Source organism: Prunus mume, linkage group LG2, assembly GCF_029339155.1.
Source record: "Prunus mume cultivar Tortuosa linkage group LG2, ASM2933915v1, whole genome shotgun sequence".
Lineage (NCBI taxonomy): Eukaryota > Viridiplantae > Streptophyta > Magnoliopsida > Rosales > Rosaceae > Prunus > Prunus mume.
In genome coordinates, this window is record NC_142699.1 from 15,186,307 (window position 1) to 15,206,050 (window position 19,744).

The following is a 19,744-nucleotide window of genomic DNA, read 5'->3' on the forward strand; positions in this document are numbered from 1 at the left end:
TCCTTTAGGCATTAAACTAGTTACTAATTAATTCCTTTATTTCTCACCTCCAACACTTGTAATTCACAGCCTAAGGCTAAGGTTGTTTGCTTGAAGCCATTATTAGTCAGCCTAGTCGTGTAACATTGTATACGTGCATGCTGTAATCTTGTATGTAATTGAGCACTAGCAAGAAAAGAAGAACACTTTAGTTTGCTGCGTAGGATATGTCATATACTAAAAGATACTGCTGCGCCTTTCAATTAACCTGTTCTTGGTCCAGCTTCTACCAAAGTTAAACTCAACCCTCAACCTTCAAATGTTATAGCTGCCGAGAATTAAGTCTGAATTGGACCTGACTGGATTGGACTATATATGTATACGTATAGCTACACACATATATAGCATTGAGGAAGGACTTTAATTTGCCACAACCATAATTAGTTAATCAGACCAATTATAAGGCCATCTCCTTTAATTCATGCACCCTCTACTGGTTCTGGTTGGTAGTTGATCTACAATATTAATTAATATTCCTAACTACAGTTTTAACTTCAATTATTTCGGGTTTTAACTTCTACTTCTTCTTCTTCTGTTATTATTATTATCTGTTCTGGTAATACTTTCTATGTTAACGACCCTTCAGTCTTCAAACGCACACACGGGGAGATTAGATAGAGAGGAGAGAAAGAGGGTGAAGGTGCATTGAAACCCTAGCTAGGTAGGTTTCACTAAAGTAAAGCGGTTGGCGGGGGAAAATGAATGACAGATAGTTTAGTCTTCTCCAGATGATCCAATAAATTAATTTTTTTTAAAGACAGTGGCTGGCAATTTGGAAAATTGGTGGAAAACCAAGTTTTCTTTGTCCCAATGATTCAATCATGGCGAGGTCTGACAGAAACTCAGCAAGACAACTGGTATGTAGGCAGAGACTAATGGGACGCAGACAGGTCAGATGGGAACAATGTCAATTTCAGTCCATAAACATAAACATAAATTCTAATTTCTCCTTTGTGTAGTTCCTGTGAGTGAGCTTTTCAAACTGTGACAAATTTATTGGGTATGGACCGTAAGGTTGGAGGGTAGATTTGAGTCAATAAATACAAGGGGTTGGGTAGGGTTGGATTGGGTTGAGTTGGTCTAATAAATCATAAATGCATGCACATTTCCTCTTCTTTTTTTATTATTATGATTTTTAACTCTATAGGAAAGGAAGGAAGCTTTCTGGAAGTTTGTTCTTGTAAATAACATAACATAAATATGGCTGGGAATTGAAGGAGATGATGGCCTGCCTGGCTGGGGAGAGGGGATAGGGGAGGGGAGTGATTCTGATGAGCATATGGGTCGTGGGAGTCATGAGTGCGACGTATCAATCGACAAAGAGGAGGATTTGTTGTCTGATCTCTCTCTCTCTCTTACTCTCAGACTCGATACTATACATTTTATGAATAAAATAAATAAATAAAAAAGAGAAAAAAGAAGAAGAAAGAGAAAAGCACATGACATGCATGATGATGCATACACAAACGTTACGGAATGGAAGTCATGGAAAGGGAAACTAAAGAAGCGGAGATAGATAAATCAATAAAAAGTTTTCCGTGGTGTAATAATGGGAGAGGATTGACCTAAGTTTTACCTTTGTCTTAGTCTCGCCCTCGCGCGCATTGTTTGTTAATTATAAAGAAATGCTTGCTTAATTATAGCCTTATAGCCTTATAGGTCAAAGTCAATATTTTTGTAGAGGAACCAATTACCAAACCAACGGATATGGGGTACCTAGGATTCCACACTTAGTGCTTTAGTAGGACCCTCGCTTCTCCTTTAAGCTTTAGTTCAACTCAATACTTAATTGGAGCTCAATTAGTCATATATATTAATTAAACCAAATGATTTTTTTTTTTTTTTATACAAGTTATAGTCTAAACTAGAGAGGAGATGAATTTATCACACACATACGCACACAACTATAATGCTGTGGAGATTTAAACATGAGACATTTAGTTTGTAAATCAAGGCTCTTTTTCATTAGGCTAGATCTCATTGACAAAAAAATTACTATTTTATAGAAGGATGAGGACAGCATGTCGAATTTATCACTTCATCTTTCATTAACTCAGATAGCCATGCGGAGTAGAAGACTCATTACGTCATCCATGTATTTTTTTTCATTAGTTTTCATTTATATTGACCTAACCTAAAATATGACGTCACTTTATTTAATCTACTGTCAATATTTGCGTTTGATTTGACTGGCAACAACTGAAGGGTTTATTTTATAGCATCATTAATTCATTTAATGGGCAAATACAAAATCAAAATAATAATTTACGAAATGAAGTAACCTCTCCATCCTCTACTCTAACTGGCCTGGTACTGGGATTTGAAGCTTGCATCTCTGGTGGTGTACTCCCCCACCCCACCCAAAAAATTTAACTGATCGATCTTATCCTTAAAGATAAAACGTGCTAGCTGTTCGCTCATCTCATTGATTTTATCGCTTGCTGTTGTGTTGTTGCAGTGGATTTTCAAATTTTCAGGATGTGATGAGTCTCATTGACACGAGGAGAGTACTTAGCTCGTAGCGGTGATAAATGCATAACTAGCTCTTCATAAATTTGGGCACTCATCATAATCAACGGCTTCCTTCCTGCAAATACCAAATATATATGTTCTCTTTTTTAAAATTATTTTATTTTATCGATATAAAATTTGAATTTGATGTACTTCTCTAACCAATTGGTTTAACTTAATTTATAATCTAAGCGTTAAACATCAAATATATAAATGGTCCAGATAACCCCGTCCCAATACTCATCTATCTGTCAAAAGTGTAACTGAAGATTTCCCCCCAACACAAATTAAAGATACTTTGTTTCCTTGTTTTAACGTGAAACTGATTTTCCTTTTTGATGAAGGCGTTGGGCATCAGAAACGAGGGAGGGATGGGATGGGGTTCAAAAAGGGGATTTGGTGAGGAAGGAGTGAAGAGGTGGGAGGGGTTTTCATCAGAAACGAGGGGGGAGATTGGGAAAAGGGGAAGAATAACTATGATGATTCTCTCTTTGGTTGATCCTTCTAAAATATGCCCCCTGTAGCCTTCCTCTAGGAATGAACCATCCAATCTGATGATTTTTTTTCTCTCTGCTGTCTTTTCTTTTCCCATCTCTCTCTCTATCTCTCTCTCTCTCGACTGAAACCAAACCACTACCTTTCCCTCTCAACTCAATTAATTACACCCACAACCCCCTATCTCATTTATTGCGAGTCGCTCGTCACGCTTAAATAGAACCCATCTGCCCTTTCAACCTAGTTCTCCCCCTCCTCCTCCTCCTCCTCCTCCTCCTTCCCCTTCATAAGCCTGATCCGTATATATGTATGTTATCACTGTCCATCTCTTTCCCCAGCTGAGCTCCAACATAAGGGAGGGAGAAGGGTCGTGAATAAACAGTGCACAGGCTTTGATGAGATCATGTGGGTTTAGCAAAGCGTTTCTTACAGAGTTTATTGGCATTCTGTCCACCTCCTCTCTTTTCACTCTCTGTGTATTAAATGATAGTACGTGTGGAGGTGGGCATACTGCCAACTGAGCTCTGTTGGCTCCTCTTTGTAAAACCCTCGTGACTGACGATGATATCTCCCAGCGCTACATACACTTGCTGATTGTTAAAATCTTGGTAAGAATCATCTCTCTTTTTTCCAGATCATGTGCACCGTCGACCGTTTCTGGTAGTACTCCTCGTCATGTGCTTATCTAAGTGATTGATCGCCGTTAAAAGCTTTTCTGTTCTTTACGCTTCTTCTTCTCTTTCCCTATAAACATAACGAGAGATGACTTGTTTTGTGATTGTGCAGTGTTGTAAATAATTGTCTGTTAATCAGGAGGAGGATGAGCTTTCCTGAGCAACACAAAGCATCATTAATTATCTCCATCCGTAACTCTTTAAATTTCTTCTGTTTGATCATCTTCATCTATACTAGATTTTTTATTAATTAGTACGACTGCTGATTATTGGGATGTAAGGGAGCCCTAGATTGGGTTTGTGATTTGCTTATAGATCCGTTCTTCCTAAATCCTTTTTTTAATAATAATTTTTTTTAATGTAGTTAGGGTTGTTCTGATTTTATCAGCTATAGCTTTTCATTGTTTCCTTTGAATATATCTATCTTGGGTGCCCAAGTTCTAAGTCTTGTATCATAAAGATTGTGCACACAGGAGGAAGCTAGCAAAGAAGAGCTGATCTAAACACATCATTTGATTTGAGGTGGGTCAAATACTCAAAAAGGGGATTAGAATGGTCAGAGATGCAGAGCTGATTAAAATGATGGCTAACTCCATCTCCATCAACTGTAACTCTTCAAGTTTGAACATCCTTCTCTTCTCTTCTGCAACGTTAATCTTATCCCTTGATTCTCTTAATTTGTTGTGTAAAAATGAATGATGCTGATTGTGAGAGTTAATCTTATCCATTACAGTGATCATCATGGCATGCATGCCTCCTCCTCCACTCCACACCATTGTGTTTGTTTAGTGTCAGTAATTTAAGTTTTAATTATGGTTTGGTGGGCCAAACGTCTTTTAATTATGCGATGAGAGGAGCAGGCCAGTCAGCCCTACCAGTGTCCTGTCCAGTATCACTTAAGAGAAGGGAAGGGATACGTGTCCAGTATCACTTAAGAGAAGAGAAGGGATACGTTTCCTCTATGCTCTCTCCAGTCTCCTCCTCCTTGATCTTGTAGCCATTTACGTAGCCACGTAGGATTATGATAGAATGACAATGACTGACAACATTAATGCCAATAAATATATACAATATATGCACAAGCATTGCCCACCCATACCTCCACCCCTATGTGGCGCGTAAAAGGACCACCTCTCTAATTAATTTTGATTGTTGAATTTACAGGATGCAGAATTTCAAATGTTATTACGTATGTTTGCACTTGAAGACTAATGTTTTGCTTTTGTGAGGGACGGGCACTCTGAAAGCTAGGGGTCGCTTTCCGCGCTGTGGTGGGGCGGTGACCGCGATGCTTTGCTGGGTGGCAAGATCCCTCACTCAACTCATTCACAGGTTACACGACGACGGGATTCATTCAGTCAATATTCCTTGATTTTATTCAAAGCACTAATCTTTCTTATCTTTGACCTTTATATATAAATTTGTATTATATATATTCAACGCTAACATTATTGACACTAGTATATGCATACGAATTATCATGTGAATTCAGTGAAAACTGGAAAGAGATGAGTCAAACTCAAAACTGTAACAATTATTACCGAAAAGGAAATCACCATGATTGATGAAAAGCACGTTTAATCCCTGCATGTATATGTTCAAGGAAAGTGTGGGAAGGAGAAAAACTCACACTTTAATAATGAAGATTTTTTGTTTTTATTTTTGGGGTGAATCAGTCAAGCATAAAAGTTTGAAAGGAAAAAACAAAATTTAAACTAATAAATTAAATGTCCCCATGAATGAACCTGCATTCGTACTAGACGCGATACTTTCCCACACATAACAAGGACGATCATTTGGTTTCGGGACAATATCGTATGAAGGAGTACTGCATGCTATGCTATGCTCTATATGCTAGGGAGGGAAGGGATGTAGCGGTTGGTCAAGGATTCACTCACTAATCTATCTCATAATGACGATTTGTTGATCTTTATTTTCAATTAATATTACTCAAGAGCTGATTCACTCCCAGATCTCTCTTGTGATGATTATTTTGGAGTTCTAATAACAGTTTCCTTTTTTTTTCGAGTCAAATAATAATGCCTTTACTTATATAAAAATTGTTTTGCAGATTTAAAGTGGTAAGTTTAAATTCTATAACTTAGAGCTAAAATGTTATTAGACAATGTACCATTTCCCCACTTTAAACTTCAATTTTTGCTGGTTTTATTTTGTTTTTGACATGACTGAATCAAAATTGAATTTAGGCACATGGGGTGACACCATAGTAGAAAAGTGGGCTAAACTCTCTCCCTTCCCACTCCAAGTGCATCAGGTTTCGATTTACGTATGAAACAATCTTGAGGCAACTCCATAATATTTCCCCCTCCCATTTCCTAACAAATGACAAAAAGAGTCAAAATTGTAGGTCAATGCGGTTGCTTTTGTTGGGCATGATATTTAAGATTTGGAGCGGGCCTACCCCATAATAGTGTGTGTGATGCATGCGTTCAGAAACTTGTAGTGGTGATGGGCCATTGATTGTCGATAATGAATCTATGGAATTCAGATTGGACTCGGCACTAGGCGTCTGCATTTGATCACGAGTTACAGGACACTCAACTTATTCATCCAGACCCCAGTAGAGTAGATGTATTTAACATGTTCTTAATAAGAACAAAGATTGTTTATACCAAAAAGAAGAAGAAGAAAAAGAATCGAGGTTTAGAGTATGGACCAATGCAAACAGCATCGGATTCTGTGGCTATGTTATTGGATCATAGAGCGAAAAGACCAACATATCATCCATTATATATATATATATATATGTATGTATATGTTGTTGACGTGAGTCTCCTAATTAATCAAAGAGATTTACTTCCTTGATTAATTAAGGGATTTACTTTCCTATTTTTTATATAAGTGATAAATCATTGTACAATTAGGAAATACTTTCCTAATTCTTTACTATATCTAATTCCTTGTAAGACCCTCATGTAAACTCCTATATATATATATATATATATATATATATATATCTCCTTATGGAGAAGAATAAAAAAAACCTAATACATTCAAACCATATTCATATTTTAGCATGGTATCAGAGCTTGGTTCTCTTGTGACATGTGCTTGCGTTCTTCTTGAAATTTAAGTGTTCTCCTCCCTTCCTCTTAAAGGGGAGAGGGGGAGTGAAAATGATATGTTTATTGACGTATCCCCATTACCTTGATGAATTCCCATGAAGATACTGCATATCTCTTTACTCTGATGACCCATTCTCTTCAGGGGAGAGGGGGAGTGAAGAGAAGTTGTTTTGTCTCTAAGCCCTTATATCAAATTTCTCATATTCAAATCCAAAACCCTAAATCAAATTCCTCATATTTGTCCCCAAATTCTCATATCACATCTTACTTCCACTGAAATGTCAGGAACCCCTACGATTCTCCATCTTATTGCAGACTCACGAAGCATGCGGTCACTCCTGCTATCCGGCTACGGACTCACTTTCTATCACCACCACCAAAGGTTCTACTTTTCATCTGTAGGGACTTTTTCTTCCTGCGCTAATGGGCTAAGTTATAAAAGAACGGTGAGGAGACTATCCCCTTTGCACAGGTTCGAAAATTAATCCCCAAAATACCTCGAAAGAGTAGCAAAATCTTAGGATATATTTTGGCTATCTTCACCGATCAGAATAATGGTGACTTACAGATGATTTTGGCATGCTTTCAGATAGTCTTTTAGCTCAGCATGAGTGACATATGGCATGGGAGCAAAACCAACATAAGTTTAGCACTAAGAGAGAGATTAGGCTTAGTTTATGAGAAAAGAAAGTATTAAGGTAAGGAATGAGGTGTTTTATGCGGAATTTTGAAAGGAAAAAGAAAAGCAAAGTTCTTCTGGCAGCTGCCAAAAAAATAAATTGGAGAAGAAAGTGAACAGTGCACGAGGTAGTTAGATTTTAGCAAGTTAGAGAGAAAGTTTGCTCCCTGAATTTTGAGTTGCCTCTGTTGGGTAGGGGAAGCCTCGATTTATAGCTGCTGGAAATCACCATTCTTCAAGAAACCCTAATGGCTTCTACTTATTTTGGCTAAGCTTTTTCCTCATTTCTCCTCCTCTTCTCTGACTTCCCTATCTTGGCAAAAATTGCCTCTGTTTATTTGCACAAATTCAGGAGATTTGGGAGCTCAATGTCCCCCTTTCCCATAGCTGCGTGATGGGAGCTTCTCTTCTTAGTTACTGTTTTTTCTTATTTCCTTCCCCCTGCCTTGGCTAAATCTGATGAAGGAAAGGAAGTGAAAATATATGCTCGTCTAAGGGGTGCTTTTGACAGCATGCAAGCCAGCATTCCTTAGTTCTTTGGGCGTCTCTAGCTTGGAACTTGCTCTCAGCACTTTGTAAGGAGTCTGCCAATCTCTTTCATGTGTTTTCTATTTTTCAAAAAAGCTGAGGCTTTTTGTGGGTTATTTTGGGATTTTATATGGGCCAAGGTGGTTTCCTAAGCAAATGGGCCTTTTGTGGAACATTGGGCCTCTTGATTGGGCTTATTTTTTGGTTGAGTTATTTTGCTTGGACTTTTGGGCTAATTTCTTTTCTCTCTTGTCTTACCACGTGTTTGGGAAGAAATGGGCAGTCTCGAGGCTCAAGCAACTGAGACTTTATTTCTCGACCATCAATAGATCTCATCTTTGATTTATTCTTGTCCATACCACAACCCACTCAAGCAAGCCGGTGTCGAGTGGCTTGGGCCCAGGCTTATGGCGTGGTTGAGTGTGAGATAACAATTTCATGCTTGGCATGGCATGTCGCTTAGCATGCTTTAATTCATCGTCTGCGATGTTTAATTTTTGCATGGGCCTGTACACAGGTATATTTTATCTCAACCTCGGCGAATTTATTTATTTAGCGTGGCACGTGAATTGCAATTTGCATGTGGTGGATTTCGGTGCACTCCTTTACACTTTTCCTAATGGATCGTCGTTTTGGGTGATAATTTATTGGGCCTAACCATGTATTTTTTTGGGTCTCAACACATACGTGCTCCAAGACCAAATATTGCATATGCTGTGAGTGTGGTTAGTCAGTTCATACATTCACCCAGTGTTTCTCATAGGAATGTAGTTGATCGGATCTTAAAATACTTAAAGTCAGCTCATGGGAAAAGATTAATGTTCTCAAAAAATAGAGATATTAAAGTTGTTGGATACACAGATGCTGATTGGGCTGGTTCTATTACAAAAAGACGCTTTACTTCATGTTATTTTACATTCGTAGGAGGTAACCTAGTCACTTAGCGAAGTAAAAAGCAAAATGCGATTTCTCGGTCTAGTGCAGAAGTAGAGTATCGAGAAATGGCTCACGAAGTTTGTGAATTATTGTAAATTAGAAGATCAACTGGTAGATATCTTAACCAAAGCTGTTTGTGGAAAAATATTTCATGACTCACTTACCAAGTTGGGCATTTGTGACATATATGCATCAACTTGAGGAGGAGTGTTGACGTGAGTCTCCTAATTAATTAAGGAGATTTACTTCCTTGATTAATTAAGGGATTTACTTTCCTATTTTTTATATAAGTGATAAATCATTATACAATTAGGAAATACTTTCCTAATTCTTTACTATATCTAATTCCTTATAAGACCCTCATGTAAACTCCTATATATATCTCCTTATGGAGAAGAATAAAAAAAACCATATTCATATTTTAGCAACCATATTCATATTTTAGCATATATAACTTGCTCATCCATCAGGTGGTTGAGCAAACCATCTTTTAATTAGCTACAAAGTACATACCGTGACAGAGAAGTTGGCCAACATTAGTTACTTCAAGATCATCAGAAAGTTAATTTTTCTAACTTGTCATCCAACGCGTCACTAAAACTAGTCTTCTTTATTGGTTTATGTGTCCTTCTACCAGGGCTTCTAGTTGTCTGATTGATATGATCCAACGCTGGTAATGCAATTGAAGTATGGTGAACTGAGAATGGACTGGGTGATATCCTTTTCTGTTTTGACATAGCACCACCAAACCTTCCCTGGTCATACAGAGACACAGACTCTGAAGCTGCCCGTTGTTTCGTGGCATCATCTACATATAGCAGATCATCAATCCTTGCCATTATGTTGAACGCCAAGCTCTCCATCACCCTAGAATAGCTCTCAAGGACTGATTGCCCCACATCCTGCAATATATCATTCATTTCATTAGCATGTAAAAAGCTCAACAAAACTAGAGTGGATATACATCATCTTCAAACTCAGACTCCTCATTTTTGACATACAATCTCTAGTCTGGATCTGGAGTACCAAATTAGTCAATCCTATGGTTTCAATATTTATGTTCATATTTTTTACTGTCAAAATGAAATGTTAGAAACGGCAGGCATGGTGCTTGACCTGATCAACTATCTTTTCTTTCTTTCCAAGCAAAGATGATGAATCTTTTTGGGCTTATACCTTGTTGTACTGAATCTTGTTCATGTCCAGAGCGGTCTGCGGGAGGCCAGGGAACCGTATCCTTAGGTTCTGTAAGAGGCGTATCAGCCCGATGCGCTAGAAGCTTGTTTTTTTCTGTGTCACTGACAAAGCCTTTGACCTTTCCTCCCCAGGATGACTTTCCAGTATTCACAAGAGTTGGATGGCATTTCAGGTGTTTCTGCTTCCAAATGTGCGCAGCAGCCTCAATCCGGTTTGCTATTTCCAGAGTGGTGTATTCTGATGAGAGGTCCAAGTAATCAAGAAGACATTCTGGGGAGAACCGATCAGCAGCTATAAAACGGTAAATGATTTCGCCTAAACAAGCTTTCGCACTCTGGGGAAATTGGTAGAGTGATGTCAACATATATTGTGGTAATAAATCAGATAAACAGAGAAAAGAGAATCAAACATGACTTAGCCGTGTGATTCCTAGGCCGTAACTGGAAAGGATAACTAAAAGCAAAATACTTTGTCATTGTGCAGCAGGAAATAAGAGCAATAGAAGGAAGTGAGAGATATGAATATGAAATGCAAACATGACACCATACTTTAATATCTTGACAATCTAGACCTTAATTATAGAACTGTTTTCGAAAAAGCAACAAGAAAATAAATTTATCACTGTGTATCCTGTGTGTGCATGATCTTAAAATTCATAACATGATTGATCATGCATAGGAATAGATATAAAGGAATAGTTTCCTCCTTACCTTGGGCAAACTCTCCAAATAAGCGTCAGGGATTTCCATTTCAGCCAGCACACTACTATTGATCGCCATTGCAGCCTTAAGGATCTGATTTGTGCATTCCCTACACTGTTGCAGTGTCTTCCTCGCATTCTCAGAGAGACCATTTGGGGGAACCTTAGGGAATGGGAGCCACCACTTCTCTTCTTGCCTGATTGAAGGTCTATTGGAAGAGGAAGACAGGGGAATTGTTTCACCATCATCAGAATCAGCAATAATTATACCTCGGTCAACATAGTAAAACTGAGAATCATGGAATCCGTCAAGAATGCTAAGCAGCATCGCATCTAGTTTCTTGAGTGCCGGCAGGTTTACATATAGATCAGTGCGGGGCCGAGTGACCATAACCTCGAAGGTTCCACCACCAGGGAATTCTTGTATTGATGGTATGAGCTCAACAATAGAATCACTTACACACAAAAGCCAATCCATCTCCCGGCACCACATTGCCTTCTTCTGGGGTGCCAATGGCTCCAACTTCCACAACTCCCCAAACACAGTGGCTGACAAAGAAGCCAAATGAAAAGAAACATAAAACTAATTGGACAATTGAAGGAGAAACATAAAACAATGATTATACTCCTCTGTTCTGTTTCTTTATAATATAACTATGCTTCTTCTGTATTCAATCAGTCAAGAAGACGGGGGTTGGGGGAAAATTGTAAGGAAACGAGTAACGGAAAACCCAAGAAGACAAGAATTTGTACAAACCGGAGAGATTTGTGATGGCATTGGAAATAGCAAGAGCCGTACAGACTCCCTTGCCTCCACCTGACATGTCTTCTCCAAGCAGAAGCTTTGCAAACCGCTCCTTCATCAATTCAGCTTCTGCAGATAACACAAATATAATCCATTTAATGTCAAATTCCGCAGCTGCACTCTAAGTAACAGGAATGTGTGGAAAGAATAGCAAAATTTCATACGTTTTTTGCCCCAATTGGAGCGAAAAAAGAGACAATCATACAAGTTCCAAGCCTTAAAATGTTGCCTACTCGCATATAAATTAATAAGAACCGGAAAGGGTCAAATTTTGCATTACAATTGTAACTTTAAAGAATTGCAAAGATTTCCAAAGTAAAGCACACTGACCGGACAACTTGGTCTCAGGTTTCTCAGCCTTGGTCGCCGGAATGACGACATGTCGTCCACCGACCGCCGGAAACAAAAAGGGTATAGGCGGCTGTTGCTGACAAACAAAAATGTCAGCGAAGTTGGGTCCGGATGGAGGGGAAGAAGTCAAAGAAGTGGAAGCAGCAGCAGGAGCTTCGTGCCGACAAGAAAAGTCACTGGTGGAGCTTTCGGACTCACTGACGTCTGCACTCAAGCTGTAGCTCTCGAACCTCTGACTCAACTCATCTTCAGAGGAGATGCAGATGCTCCCCATTGATATATCAATCAAACTCAAACCCCAATATCTCTCTCTTTCTCTCCGCCGAGGAAAAAGGACAGTGGAAAGATCAAAGATTAAACTACCTACGGTGCTCTGCTCTCTCCCTCTACCGTTATGGCTTTCTTGTATAAATTAAGTGTCTGTGGTCTGGTCCCACGTAGGGGACAAAGCAGGTTGCTCTTTATTTGAGTGGATGGATTGGTATATATCTACTATTTACCCACGTGTTGTTCTGAAGCTTGCTTGCTTCTTTGCACGCGCTGAGATACCTTGGAATTGGATGATTGGATCTAAAAATTATAATTGCTTTATTTTTTTCTTATCTGGAAACAAGTAACATATAAATAATAATTTCGCAGTTGGCCTTTGGTCAGGGTCGTAAATTGCATTGTACGGACAGAATTGGTTTTTTTCAAGTGTTCAATTTGGTCGTCTCTCTCTCTAGTCACTCACTAAATTACTAATCAAGAAATGAAAATGGCGATTATTTGGTGCACCAAAGAGTTCAGTGGGGGCTTTCTTAATCGATTTGTTTAAGGAAAACATGGCTTTAGCCTAAGTTTTTAACCATTGAGGTTGAAGTTAATCTAAAACTAACTCTTCAAGTAATGTTCTAGTTGCTCATCAACATAACAGGAGTTACTTGATTTGTTAAACTTAAATAGTAAGATAGTTTCAGTGGATGCATCATGCATCTTTGTAATCAGATTCTTTGTCATTTGTGTGATGTCATCTTTCCCAGTTCCCACTTCTCATGGGCCATGCCATCCCATCCCCAACGACATAAGAATTGAATTTAGCTTCCAGTCAACCCATTTCAACGTTAACAATCCAATGGGTTAGTCCGGCAGACGTTTCCAAAGCCCATATGGGAATGTTTTATGTCCAAATGTTTTTCGCCGTATGGATGATGGATCAGTCAGTGTTAATCCAACTAGTTGATTTGCTTTTGCTTTGATTTTTGGGTAAATTACTCAAATGGTCCTCAAACTTATACTTGATTTATATTTTGGTCCCTCAACTAAATTATTCGTTCAAATGGCCAACCAATTCTTTATTATTCGCTCCAGTGGTCTTACCGTCTAATTTTCTGTTAGATTTAACCTAATTTTAGGGTAAATAATGACCAATTTGCCCTCATATTTAACAGAAATATTAACAGAATGTAACGGTATGACCAATGGAACGAATAATATAGAATTGATGGACCATTTGAACGAATAATTTAATTGAGAGATCAAAATATAAATCGAGTATATGTTTGAGTAATTTACCTTATTAATTTGTGTGGATGAGGTTTGATCGCTTTTTAAAGGGCTAGGCCAGTCAAAATTATGGCGACATAAGCCACACATTATAAGCACACATTAGCCTACATTCTTCTTGGCAAGTAACGCCCAAGAAGCATTGATGCCTCGAGGTTCCAACTTCCAATGGGCAAAGGTTTTGACTCGGCTGCCAATTGATAAAATTTGACTTTAGGACTTTTGTTAGAGCATTTCCAGAAGCGGTGGGAGGGGGGTTGGGAGAAAATGGGGTTTCGGCAACACAAAGCTGCCGAGGTGTGGGCCAAAAAAAATTTGCTGGCTAGCCCTTGGGGAGGTCCATCGAGCAACTAAACTTCGTTTTGGTGGCGTCGTATTGCGGTATTAAATTTTTAACTTTGGCGCGTGCAGCGCGCCAACCTAAAAAATTGCGAGCCCTTCTGACCATGCGGGTCTATTCCCGTGGCGCTTGCCAGGCTGTCGATCGACTTTATTCCAAATCCAACGCTTCTCATTTTGCGAATAAAAAATGAAAAAAATCGGAAGTCGCACCGCGGCTCTCTTCCACGTGGCGATGCTCACAGGCGCTCCGATGAAGTTCTTCAGGCAATCCAGCGGCGGTGTTTAATCGCCAAAAATAATGAAAAAAATGAAAATTTTTTTTTTGAAAAAATACCCAAAAAAATACTGATGTTTTTTCCTATAAATACCAACAAATACTCTTCACTTTTAACACCACCTATTCATACATTTTCTTCTCATTCTACCATTATTCACTTTGTAGTCAAAAAAAATTTCACTTTGAAGTTGAATTTTTCTAGAAAAATTTATGAGTTCTTCTAGTGAAACCGGAGGGGCATGGAGTGTCATGGAAGATGTTAGCTTGTGTGAGTCTTGGCTCCACATTAGTCATTGTCCCGTATCGGGCAATGAGATGAAATTCTGTCATATGTGGGAAAAAATTCATCAGGATTTTTGTGAAAGGGTAATTGGTTCGACCCGTATAGATCAGGCACTATCTAGTAGGTGGAAAATTCTTAACAAAGAGTTGGGGAAATGGAGGGATGCCCTGGCAAAGGCGATGGATAACCATAGAAGCGGGGAAAACCTTACTAGTGAGGTAAATTATTTGTAATTTTTGTTTTATTAATTTCTATGTCTTATTTAAGTTTATTTAAATATTTCTTGTAATTTATATATTTTGTTAATATTTCTTGTATTTCCAATATTAATATGAATGTTTGTTGCAATATTTTAATTTTGTTTTTCATTTCTAATAAATTGTTAAAGTTTCTTGTATTTCCATTATTATTTTTTTATAATTGTTGCATTGCCAATAATTTTTAAAGTTTCTTGCATTTTCATTTTTTTTTATAGACTATACAAGCACAAATGTTTTTTGGTGCTACTGGGCAAGGAAAAAAAAGTTTCAACCATACCCATTGTTGGGAGGTGGTGAAGAATTGTAAGAAATTCCAAATTATTCCAACGGGTCCGACGGTAGTCTTGAGCAGAGCCATACTTCATGAGACACCGGCAACCGCTTCGCCTATGGATTCCCCGATGAGTCAAGACTCACCTATCGAAAAAGAGCCGAGGCCTATTGGGAGTAAGGCAGCGAAGGCGAAGAGAGGGAGTAATTCTACCAAGTCATCATCTAAATTTTTGGAGGAACTTTCAAAGATGCAAGCCATGAGAATTGAAATGGACATGAAACAACAAGAGCACGATAGGGCAATTGATGTAGAAAATGCAAAAGAAAGGGAGTATGTACGTCAACAAAGGGAGTATGCACGCCAAGAAAAGATTGAAAATAAGGATCGGGAAACAATGGCCATGGATACAACCCATATGTCCCCTGAAACGAAACAATATTGGAAGCTAGAACGAAGGGATGTTATGAGACGAAGACTTTTTCGTGACGATGGACCTAGCAACACGGATTGGTTAAATGATCAAAACAATTAAGTTAGTTTGCTTGCCTTTCATTTCATTGTACCATTAAATTAGTTTGCTTGCCTTTCATTTCATTGTATTTAAAATAAAAAAAAACACAGTTGGTGGTAATTCATGTATTTTATGTTATGAGTTGTATTGATTTTCTTGTAGTGAATGAAGAAAATATTCAACAAAATTCCTTTTTATTCAAAACATTCCATACATAAAAAGCAAACCACAACCAAAGCATAAAAAATAAATAAACCACAACAAAAGCATAAAAAAAACAACAAAGCATAACTAAAAATACAACATAAACATAATGCACTAAAAAAACATCTTCACTTGACTTCATTGACCTTCATTGCCTTTCACCGCCCACAAATGTTCCATCAAGTCAACTTGACGGTGTTCGTGAATATACGACGATTGCATCTCCGTATAGCGCTCAATCATACGATGCATGAAAGTACCGTCTCTAACCAACGGATCATGCTGCAATGGTTTTCCATTTGGCCCCATAGGTTTTTCATAAATTCGTGTTAAGGTCGTGTTCATGGGATCTGGCTCATACACATCATCAACATCGTAATCATACTCATCTTCCACAATCATGTTGTGGAGGATGATACAAGTCATCATTATACTACAGTACCTCCTCGTCAAATAGGCGCGTCACGATAATAGCCCACCGAGCTTGAAGGATACCAAAGCACCTCTCCACATTTTTACTACCCCTCTTGATAGGCAGCAAAAAAATTTTCCTTCAGGATCGGGATGTGGAATTGATTTCACAAATGTTGTCTATTTCGCATAGATACCATCGGCTAGATAATACCCGTTCTGATGCGGTATTATTGACTTCATATGTGATATTTGGGCATTCACCTCTCAAAATATCATTGAACAGGGATTGACCGGGCGTTCAAATCATTTTGAGCCGCAACTCAAAGAAGGTGTGCCAAACCTGTATCAAAACCGGCAACCGCCGAGGATGATGCTTTTCGCCCTTCCGATTACCATAATCCCCTTGCCAAGCGGATGGACAATTTTCCATTGCCAGTGCATGCGATCAATGCTACCAATCATTCCGGAAATCCACGAGACTCGGCTTTTTGTAGAAGCCGTTGCAGTCCCGGGTGTAGGTCTGCACAGGTAGTCCATGGTGTACAAATTTTCTATTGCATCACAAAATCGCACCAAGCTCTCCAAAATAGTGGACTTCCCCATTCGGGCAATCTCATCCACGATCGTGAGATGACCCATACGCCAACATTCATTATCACATGTGAACTTTTGCTCGGGAAGCAGCCCCAAATCTCCAGCACAATTTTTCTTTTGAACAAAGTAGTCATCATAATTGCAAATATCATGCATGACTTTATTGAACAAATGGGGTTGCATTCTATATCTTGCTCGAAAATGAACATCAGAGTACAGAGATTGTGGGATAAAATAATCTTCCAGAAGATTCTTACCCCGAGAATGTCTATGTCTATCCACATTCGATGCCCGGCCTTCTCGTGAACCACGACGGCTCTGGTTTTCTTCCTCCATCAAAGCAACGGCCACACCAAGTTGCTCATCTAGTTCTCTCTGCGCCCTTTTGCTTGCAGCTCTTCTGCGCATTCTTGCTCGCCTTTCTCGCTCTTGCCTATCCAAAACATCTTCCATGTCTGACATTGAGAATGGAGAATGAAATCTAAAATCTGAGAAATGAAATCTAAAATATGAGAAATGAAGATGTAGAGAAGATATGGTGTGGGAGGTATGAGCTGAGCCTCTGGTTTTATAGAAAAATTTAGACAGATAGAGATGACACGTGGCGCAATTTTAGAGGATGAAAATCTTATCTGAAATTTGAAATTCAAATGAAATTTGGAATTGGAAATGTATCTGGAATTTGAATTTCGAAATGTATCTGAAATTCAAATTTTGAATTTATCTCAAATTTGAATTTTGAAATGTATCTGAAATTTGAAATTTATCTAAAATTTATCTGAAATTTGAAATCCGAAAATCTTATCCGATATGAATAGTATTGACACGTAGGAACCCAAAAATCTTATCCAAAAATATTATCCAAATTAATTGTTTAAATAAACAAAGTTGTGAAAAAAAAAAAAAAATGAATAGTAATTGCCATGGCAAGGGGCTAACTGCTGGAAACACACATTTCTGAGGGACTAGGCACCACTATTCACATGAATAATGCGCCTTAGGGCTCCGCGCCATGGCAAGGGGCTAAGCTGGTGGAAGTGCTCTTACAAGCGAAAGTTGAGTAGAATGAGAGAGAAAGAAAGCAAAGATTCTGGGTTTTGCGTCGCACATTTTGCCTCTTTTGATTGATCGATACCTTTGAGCTATGGTGAGGGCTTTCTGGATTAGTCAGAAAGATATCGAGGTTACCAAGCGTATAAGGTCGTTAGAAGATCTGAATGCAGATTGCGATGAGGAACTCATCCCAATGGTAAACCTAGGTGAGGTCGACACGACTTGAGTCACCCTCATTTATGAAGAATGCGACTTTCGTGATAGACTTATGAACCAAGTGAACCTAACCAAAAACACTGGTATTGCTGTGGATTCCTTGGAGGTAGACTATGTAGATCGGTGATGAAGATGATGTCGAGATATCACGTGGTACGTGAGGCCCAAGTATCCAATTTTCGGATCGAGCGATGACCCATTTTTGCCAACCTTAGAAGAATGCCATAATCATCAAGCTTTTGGGTCGCTCGCACACCTACAACTACCTTCGTGACCGACTGCAGCAAAAGTGGAATCTGAAGGGTCAATGGAAGCTCGTCGATCTCGTCAATGACTACTTTGTGGTCTAATTCGATCTGGAAGAGAATTTGAACTATGTACTGACGGAAGGATTGTGGATTATCTATGGGCAATACCTAACCCTTCAGAAATGGCGAACTAGGTTACGCCCTGCTACAACGCACATCACCCGTATGGCAACCTGGATCAAAGTATCCGCTATCCAATTGGAATGCTTTGATGTCTGGGCTCTCAAGAGAATTGGTAATTTCTTGGGTAAATTCTGAAAATTGATGCTCTTACCAAGCGAGCAGTAAATTTGCTCGACTCTTTATTGAACTAGATATGACTAAGCCTCCGGATGCCTTTATACAAATCAATCAAATTTGGTATAACATTGAGTATGAAGGGTTGCTAGATATCTACTATCATTGCGAACTATATGGACATAAAAGTGATAACTGTACGGAAAGAAGGAAGCCTACTACAGATATGCCTAAAGGGAATCGATCTGACCCAAGTGGGATAAGATACCATTATGGAAAAGGAAAGTGGTGAAGATGTAGTGGAGAACTTGAGGGGCTCGTGGATGAATGTTCCACCTAGAAGGAAAACTAATACCGGTGCAAAAATTTTGGGTGGGGAAAGTAACAGCCTTAAGCCCCATGGCTCTCGTTTTGATGCTCTTGAGAGGATTACTGATAAGTTTGGAACAAAAACCAAGGAGGCATTTGTTGACGTCATCCCAACCAATAAGGTGACCAATAAGATTAATTATGATGTTTGGGTGAAAATATGGACCAAGTCTAACAAAGCTAAAGGTGGAGGTAGACCGGCTATGAAATATATCTCAAACAGGAGTATGGCTTCAAGATTCTGAGGGGCAGCGATTAGCAGAAAAAAGTGAATCCTAAAGACAATACTCAGACTGTAAAATTGAACAAAGGAATGCTTGACACAAGCATGTTGCAACCTTCCCAAGCTACTAAAGGGGCTTTTATCTTTAGACGCCAACCATTGACGCTTTAGCCTCTGATGCAATTGATAGTTTATGTACAGTGAAAGGCATGGACCTTGCTGAAGGTCAAGATCACACCATTGGCGAAGATGGGGTAAATCTTGTTGGTTTGCCTGATATAGGTATGCCGCTTGGTCTGTAATGGATGGGTTTAGCCCCCAGGTTAACTGTAATATCAATAATCTTTTATGGATATTTTATGATAGAATGCTATAGGTGCATCAAGCACCAAATTCAAAGTGAATATGATGGAACTCATTAAAATTCAGTCTATTGATATTTTGTTTGTCTGCGAACCTAGAATTGGAGGAGATAAGGCCCTCAAAATGGTTAAATCTTTGGGTTTCTCGAATTTTGAAGTGGTGGATCCTACTGGATTTTCTGAAGGTCTGTGGCTTCTCTGGAATGCCAATAAAGTGAATGTTGAAATTATTGGTACCTCAGACCAAACTATTTCCGCGTATGTCTCTTGG

The 19,744-nt window shown here is 38.8% G+C and overlaps 1 protein-coding gene and 1 long non-coding RNA gene across 2 annotated transcripts; one reads left to right on the forward strand and one right to left on the reverse strand.

The window, feature by feature from the left end:
- Nucleotides 1-2,331: 2,331 nt before the first annotated feature.
- Nucleotides 2,332-4,480, forward strand: LOC148919713 (uncharacterized). Its single transcript, XR_016124717.1, has 2 exons — nt 2,332-3,653; nt 3,832-4,480. It is a non-coding gene; the product is annotated as an uncharacterized LOC148919713 (long non-coding RNA).
- A 4,919-nt stretch (nt 4,481-9,399) lies between these two features.
- On the reverse strand, nt 9,400-12,392 carry LOC148919714 (rop guanine nucleotide exchange factor 1-like). Its single transcript, XM_089046865.1, is given in 6 exon segments — nt 9,400-9,850; nt 10,125-10,202; nt 10,204-10,479; nt 10,856-11,394; nt 11,603-11,719; nt 11,981-12,392. Coding segments are annotated over 6 exon segments (1,653 nt in total). The 5' UTR covers nt 12,276-12,392; the 3' UTR covers nt 9,400-9,502.
- Between the last annotated feature and the right edge of the window lie 7,352 nt (nt 12,393-19,744).